The 7,377-nt window shown below is 37.5% G+C and overlaps 2 protein-coding genes across 2 annotated transcripts; one reads left to right on the plus strand and one right to left on the minus strand.

Moving 5' to 3' along the window:
* Positions 1-1,119: 1,119 nt before the first annotated feature.
* Positions 1,120-4,269, plus strand: LOC116019414 (rop guanine nucleotide exchange factor 5-like). Its single transcript, XM_031259598.1, has 7 exons — positions 1,120-1,537; positions 1,751-1,867; positions 2,217-2,371; positions 2,638-2,712; positions 2,805-3,095; positions 3,221-3,583; positions 3,685-4,269. Exons 1-7 carry the CDS (start codon positions 1,288-1,290, stop codon positions 4,174-4,176), a joined length of 1,743 nt encoding a protein of 580 aa, XP_031115458.1. The 5' UTR covers positions 1,120-1,287; the 3' UTR covers positions 4,177-4,269.
* Positions 4,270-4,713: 444 nt separating this feature from the next.
* On the minus strand, positions 4,714-7,069 carry LOC116019415. Its single transcript, XM_031259599.1, has 5 exons — positions 6,850-7,069; positions 6,222-6,288; positions 5,511-5,671; positions 5,097-5,172; positions 4,714-4,946 (listed from the first exon to the last, which is right to left on the minus strand). The coding sequence occupies exons 1-5, from the start codon at positions 7,003-7,005 to the stop codon at positions 4,930-4,932; spliced, it is 477 nt and encodes a 158-aa protein (XP_031115459.1). The 5' UTR covers positions 7,006-7,069; the 3' UTR covers positions 4,714-4,929.
* Between the last annotated feature and the right edge of the window lie 308 nt (positions 7,070-7,377).

Consider the following 7,377-nt stretch of genomic DNA (forward strand, 5'->3'; position numbering starts at 1 on the left):
AATGGGGGAGGGGGAGGGGGGTGGGGGTAGGGGAGGGTTTGGTTTAAAAGATTTTTTCTAGAAAATTGGTGTTGTCTTTTTCCACTTAAATCTATGTTTAGTGACTTAAAATTTTGAACTAAATATGATCTTAAGAATATAGTAATACTCATACATCAATTACTATCAATTTTTAATATCTACCACAAATTTTGAAGACTTTCTAAGTTTTCCCATTTGTAATTTAGATTCTTATGCATTTAGCTCTTAGACTAGGGTTTTGAACTTCTATAAATATCTATTTATGCTTCTATTTTTTTTTAATTTCAATTTATTACCTATTATAATTTACAAAGTACTGTATAATTTAAGACTTACCAAATTTTAAGATTTCAATTATAATTTAATACATGTATAAATGTAGTTGTCCAATAAAAAAAAATTTCAACGTGAATATAATAAAATGTCCTAATAAAAAGTTGAAGATTTATATGACACAAGTTTAAGAAAAGCTTTTATTACCTACCATGTAACCAATGTAAGTGAATTCTAATGTCTCAATTGCACATATTTTATTTATTTAATGGTTAAAATGCACGTATTTTAAATTCACTAATTTAATTGTAAAAAAAAAGACTTTGCAGCAGGACGAGGGGATTCGAATCTTCTAACACCCTCGGACAAGTATTCTAAGACACCTGCGAGAGGATGAGTTAGGGCTCTTTGGAGCAACGGCTACCATGACCAACTAATGGTCTTGGATTTTTCTCCCTCGCTTAAAATATCAATAATTTAATGGTTTTTGACTTTTTACTATAGAAAAATGTGATTTTTTTAATGTGAAGCATTTAACGCCAAGAGTAAAGAATACAAATGTAATCTTTTAAGTAACCGTTAAAAAAGTATAGAGTAAAAATTTAAAAGGGAAGTCACGTTGACATGTTCATCACCCTTAGGACTAGGAGGAGTTTGTAATTTCTTTATTGTTTCTTTAAGAGCTAACAACAGAGGAGAGATATAGACGTTGGGCATGTCTAGCAGACAGACAGTTACCTCAAAATTTGAAAATCTCAATTCTGTCTTGTAACAACATACGGAGCAAAATCAGAGAATAAAATCCCGAGCCCACCATTCTCAGAATCTCTCAAGTCCTTTTTTCTTCTGGGAAATCACCTGAAGTTTGTTTTTTTTTTTTTTAAAAAAAAATAAAAATTTTTGAGCCTCGATTCTTGATGGCCTAGCCTAGCCCTCTGTTCACTTTGCTTCCTACATTCTTCTGTGATTGTTTGAAAGTTTGGAGCTTTTGAAATGGATGGTTTGGTTGAGGGGAACAAGAAAAGAAATGGGTCGTGTCCGTGCGAGTCGCTCAGTGAGTCCAGCTCGAGAGTGTCGATCTCCGACGCTTCGTCGGAGAGCTGTTCTTCTCCGGCACCGTTAGTCTGGCCCGTTCCGGTGACAACTGGCATCAAGAAATTATGTGAAGCTGAAAAAGAGAGAAAATCCCAGGAAGTTGATGAAGGGGAAGGTGATTTGAGGAAGCTGGACTCGAAAATTTCAGGTTTTTATTGTCTGTTTAGTTTTGAAATGTCATGGAATTACAGATATGGTTGTTGTTCTAAGTCAATAGTTTTGATGTTCAGTTATAATTTGATTAAAAAGAAGTTGTCTTTTTGTGGTTGATATGATATGATACTGTTTGTTTGGGCCATATGTGGTCTGAATTTGACAAGTTTTCTGGTTTCTGTTGCTTCTGTTCCCCTAATTTGGACAGAATTTGATATGATGCAAGAGAGATTTGCAAAATTGCTGCTTGGAGAAGATATGTCTGGTGGGGGCAAAGGGGTTTCAACAGCACTAGCCATTTCAAATGCCATTACTAATCTTTGTGGTACTTTTGATCCTCCTGTGTCTCTGTCTCTCTCAAACACACACATATCAGTATATGTTAGACAGAGGCCTGAAGGGTCAAGTCCAGCATCTTTCTATTGAGAATGTAGCGGTATATAGGGAAATAAAGTTGCACCTTCACTACAAGCTATAGCTTTTGGCCTAGTAGTAAGTGCTTGATACTAAGCCGTCATTGGGTTCAAGTCATTTAAGGTTGGCATGTGCTAGGATGGAGAATTGTTGGGCGGAGGCCAGTGAAGGGCTAAGTCCTGCCCTATATAAGCTTTTGGTGTAGTAGTAAGCGTTTGATCCTAACAGTATATGTTGTGTGTGTTGACTGTTTGGTGCAGCGACGGTTTTTGGGCAATTGTGGAGGTTGGAGCCATTGCATCCCGAAAAGAAATCGTTGTGGCAAAGAGAGATGGACTGGCTTGTTGCTGTTAGTGATCACATTGTTGAATTAATACCTTCTTGGCAAACATTCCCTGATGGAAGCAGGCTAGAGGTATTCTTGCTCTCTGTATATATATATGCTTATAATCTCGATGGATATTTTCCATAGAAACCCACAGTCAAGAATTTGTTAATTTCGTGTTGTAATAGAGTATGTTTATCAATTATCATAATTCTTTAATCACAGGTGTTTAGAATCCAGCATGAATAGCTTCAGATCTTATATTTTTGAGCTTTCGAGTTGTAACTAATAGGAGATTTGTTAAGTTACCAAATTTTTCGTGATGACAAAGCTTTCGTTTGCCATTTTGTTGTAAGGTGATGACTAGCAGACCGCGACCAGATCTGTTTATTAACCTTCCAGCTCTTAGGAAACTCGACCACATGCTTACTGTAAGACTCGGCCTTTTTTGCTGTGTTCATATTATTTATGTGTTTAGGAACAGACTGTTCTAAAACCAATTCCAATGATATATATGATGCAGGAAATCTTAGATAGTTTTACAGACACCGAGTTCTGGTATGTGGATCAAGGTGTGGTTGAAACTGAGAGTGATGGTTCGGGCTCTTTCCGTAAGGCCATCCAGCGACAAGAAGACAAGTGGTGGCTGCCTGTCCCGAGGGTCCCCCCTAGCGGTCTCGTTGAGGGCACGAGGAAGAAGTTAAACCAGAAGCGCGAATGCGCCAGCCAGATTCTAAAAGCCGCTATGTCCATCAACAGCATTGCTATAGCTGAGATGGATGTTCCAATCTCTTACTTGGAAGCTCTCCCAAAGGTCAGTACTTTTTGAATGTCAGTCGTTTTTGAATGTTTACATCGTTCTAGGGTGCTCGTTATCATTTCTTTGAAAGTTTTCGTCTACTATCTGAGTGATGTTTGTGTTCGTTTGGTTGTGTCTAGAGCGGGAGAGCCTGTCTGGGAGATGTCGTTTATCGCTATATCACATCAGACCATTTCTCCTCGGGGTGCCTGCTCGATTGTATTGACCTGTCTTCCGAGCACCTTGCTCTCGAGATGGCAAATCGCGTGGAAGCTGCAATCTACATTTGGCGTAGACGACACAATCCCAGACGACCGTCAATCCATTCAAGCCGTTCGACAGCAAAAGCTTCTTGGAATATGGTTAAAGATCTGGTTGTTGATGGAGACAAGAGGGATTTGCAGCTTGCAGAGAGAGCTGAGAATCTTCTTCTTTGCTTGAAGCAAAGATTCCCTGGCCTGGCCCAAAGCTCCCTGGATTCCTGCAAGATTCAGTGCAATAAGGTCAATACTTTGTTCTAATTTCAAAAAAAAAAACAGAACAGTACATTAGTACAATGAAGTCTGCTTTCCTAAACCTTTTTGTTTTCTCTATTCAATCTCAGGATGTGGGGAAATCTATCCTTGAGAGCTACTCGAGGGTCCTAGAGAGCCTCGCTTTCAACATCGTGGCGCGCATAGATGATCTCCTATACGTCGATGACATAACGAGGCAATCTCAATCCGACGACGATGCACTTTCATCATCTGTTCCTGCAGAAATTTGCCCTAGAAAAGTTCCAATCCCCTATCCCTCAGTGCCTCTCTCCCCAGCCTTTGCTACTCCAACCTTTTGTCCCGCGCCCCCCCTGGTAAGCCCCGCGAGGACTTCATTCATCAGCAACAAGCTGCATGGGCGCGGTTTTGGTGTCAAACGAGCCCTGTCGAACTATCTAGGTGGTGAAGCAAAGGCAAAGAACTCTGCAAAGGCCCCGGGAGCTTCCTCGCCTCCTGTTTCCAATCAAAGTTCACAACCATTATCGTCGAAAACTTTCTTGGCGGGTGCAGATCAGCAGCACAAGGAGCAGCGTTCGATCTTGCAGCCACTTAACCGTTGAGCCATGCCATTGCAGTTTGCAGAAGAGTTTATAGAGAGATAAACAAGATGTATGCCTTGTAAACTTCTTATATATACAGCTTGTATTTCAGTAGTTCCTTGTAAGAACATTATTCAAGCTTGCTACCATACCTTTGAGTTTTTACATTAAAAACAAAAAAAAGCTTCTCAATTTTCTTTTAATTCGCCTATCCATAGTTTAAATTGTACAGGATCTCAGCCAAGTTGGTCAAACTGTTGACTTAGTAACAACAAAGTTACAGGTTTCACTCCAGTCTAGCTGAAGTGACCTATTGGTTTTCTTAGTTTGAGCTGGGGAAACCTAGGTTGGAGTGGCCTTTTGGTTTTCTTGGTTTGAGCTGGGAAAACCTAGATTGGTTTACCTCTTTGTGGTTATTTACCGGCTAGGGTAATAAGATGTGATTTACCCAGTGCACTCTTGGATAGTAACTACATGTTTCCTTTGTCATCCAAAAAAATTATACATCCAAGTAAATGCGCCGTACCATTTTTGTCCATCATCATTTCAGATGTACTAAAAAAGAAGCATGTAGCAACTTTTTTAACATAATCCATTTATTTGAGACATATATATGGGATAAGTACAAGGATGTCTGCAATATATAACCTAGCTTATATTATTCTGAAAGCAGTAAAAAGGGAAAAAAAAACACAAAGAAACTGAGACATTGTAATTGTTAGTTAGTTGTCTAGCTCCTTGCTGTAGTGAGATTGTCTTTTAAGGTTTCATCCATCAATAGTAGAGTGATCCTGTAGTTAAACCAAAGAGAGAAAAACAATATTACAAATTTCATTATTACCGATTTCTTTTTTCATACTACACCGATATTAGATTTCGCAAAATGAGACTAAGCCAACCGAATCTTTGCTATAAGTAGAAAATAAATTAAATAATCATACCCTGCCACCAATCTCCTCTTGAAGCACAGTTTGAATTGTTCCCATTTTCATCATCTTCTACTTCCTCTTTCTTGAACTGATGATAATCACACAAGTATTGAATACAATTTAACATAAGTTTTGTCCTCACAAATGTAGTTGTTCAAATTAATTAGGTTTCATGATGAGAATCTAAATGGTTATGTCAATGACGACCTCTTTTAGCCGTTCATTATATTCCACCTGGTATATATAAAGGGTATGTGTTTAGTTCATTTAAGATCGAAAGTCAAGGTATATTGAGAAAAGTAATTAATAATCATATATATGAATAGAGTTATAAATTAATATATATATAGCAGTGTAATTGTATTGTAATAATCTTAGCTTGCATCATATATATGGCATGAAAAGGAAGCTAGGGTTTGTACTTACATAATTAGTATGGTGAGTGGTGTGGCTGGTTGTTGGGGAATAAACTTCCTGGGCACCATAGTATATTGATGAACTGAAATTGCATGGTGTTTCTGCTCTTTCACCAACCTCAGACATGGAGCTTTTGTTCTTGTAATCCATGCCTCTTTTAGTTGCACCATCTGGAAAATTATATATGAAACTTAATTGGTAATGGTGGGTGGCCTGGAGGCATACATATATTACAATTTATATGCTGATACATCTCTAGAATTACATTGATTCGATTCGTTGCTTAATTTACGTCTTATACTTATGTCACTCGATTACATGGTCCTCGAAAATTCTTGTGTTTACTGGCGGGGTGACAAGCGAGAGAAACCCGCAACCACTATCTAAAGGTGTGCACTAAGTAAACATTGCCTTGTGACCCAAACCAGCAAAAGACCACAAGAAGAAAATCAACATAATTTGCCCACAGATCGATGATCTGCTCAATACAAGAAGGCCAATAGGCTGCTGCTGCTGTTAGAATCAAATTTATAACCTAGTGATTACCAATTAAGTCAATAGTCTGACCAGCTTATTAGCTGAACTAGTATATGATTATAAGCAATTCTTGTTAGTTGTTACTTTGTATGTGGGAAAAAGTGAACATTGTATACAATATTCACATTCAACTTATTGTTACTAGGTTGTAGGAAGCTAATTAAGGAAAAGTTTTCACAAAACCTGGAGTTCCACTTTTGGTAGTATTGCTATACATAACTCCATTATAAGTGGATGGCCTCCTCAATCCCTAATAACAATTCAAACAGACGATTATATTAGAATTGAATTCATGAATAAAATCGAATAATCATAATGCACCTGATCAAAACTGGCATTATAAACAACATTATTTTTTAAATTTTAATCTAATTTTTGGATATATGAAACCCTCGATCTTAACATTAACACTTTGCTACATATGAATTGAGATGACACAGCATGTCAAGCAAGTAGAAATGCATGAACTAACAACAAATAGTATAGGAGCTGAGATTCTTTAAAGGTGATAAAGAGAGTAAGTTATATATATATATATATATATATATAGGGTCATGTTCAGGTGTGGCCGTGCTCTCCCGTGCGGTTCACACCACTCAATGTTACGAAATACACCACTCAATGTTAAGAAACACACCACACAAATATGCACTGTGGTGTGTTTCTTAACATTGTGGTGTGTTTCATTGTGGTGTGTTTCTTATGTATTTCGTAACATTGAGTGGTGTGTGACCGCACGGCCGCACGGGAGAGCACGGCCACATTTGAACAAAAATCTATATATATATATATATATATATATATATATTACCATGGAGAAAGGACCAAAAACAGATTCGAAGAGGCCAGCGGAAGAGGTCGAGGATTCCGAGGAAACTTTGGGACCAAACAGATCAGTGGCAAAGGAGGAAGACGATGATTGCTGCTGCTTCTTGTAGTGGGTTTTATCAATATTCTTCTTCTCCATATATAACTATTGTATTAGTATAGTATGAATTGAAGTATATAGAGTGGTAATTTAAGGTAGTTTGTGGGTGTGAGTGTATAGTATATATGGAGGGGTTTATATATGGAGGAAAGGAAGCGGTCGTCACTGCTATTTATTTACAAACCAAAAGAGAGTAAATGGCATCAATGCATCATATCATGCACCTAAGATTAGCTTCCACCTTCTACGGATGTAACCCAAATAGCCAACATGACGTATAAGAATTTCTTCTTATAATAAATTATTGGTTCTCTATTTTCATTTTGCTTATAAAGATTTTTTTTTTTTCAAAAAAAAAAAAAAGAAGAAGAAGAAATACATGGAGGGTGGGTATGAGATGGGGTGAATCCT

This window comes from Ipomoea triloba, chromosome 5 (genome assembly GCF_003576645.1).
Source record: "Ipomoea triloba cultivar NCNSP0323 chromosome 5, ASM357664v1".
NCBI classification, from domain to species: domain Eukaryota; kingdom Viridiplantae; phylum Streptophyta; class Magnoliopsida; order Solanales; family Convolvulaceae; genus Ipomoea; species Ipomoea triloba.

Excerpts from the sequence above, each read along its gene's own strand:
- LOC116019414 (XM_031259598.1), top strand. The coding sequence starts at position 1,288 with ATGGATGGTTTGGTTGAGGGGAACAAGAAAAGAAATGGGTCGTGTCCG. Across the intron at positions 1,538-1,750 it reads GCTGGACTCGAAAATTTCAG|AATTTGATATGATGCAAGAG; the intron begins GTTTTTATTGTC and ends TAATTTGGACAG. Across the intron at positions 3,584-3,684 it reads GCAAGATTCAGTGCAATAAG|GATGTGGGGAAATCTATCCT; the intron begins GTCAATACTTTG and ends ATTCAATCTCAG.
- LOC116019415 (XM_031259599.1), bottom strand. The coding sequence starts at position 7,005 with ATGGAGAAGAAGAATATTGATAAAACCCACTACAAGAAGCAGCAGCAA. Across the intron at positions 6,289-6,849 it reads TTTTTGGTCCTTTCTCCATG|GGATTGAGGAGGCCATCCAC; the intron begins GTAATATATATA and ends AATTGTTATTAG. Across the intron at positions 5,173-5,510 it reads CCACTCACCATACTAATTAT|TTCAAGAAAGAGGAAGTAGA; the intron begins GTAAGTACAAAC and ends GATTATCATCAG.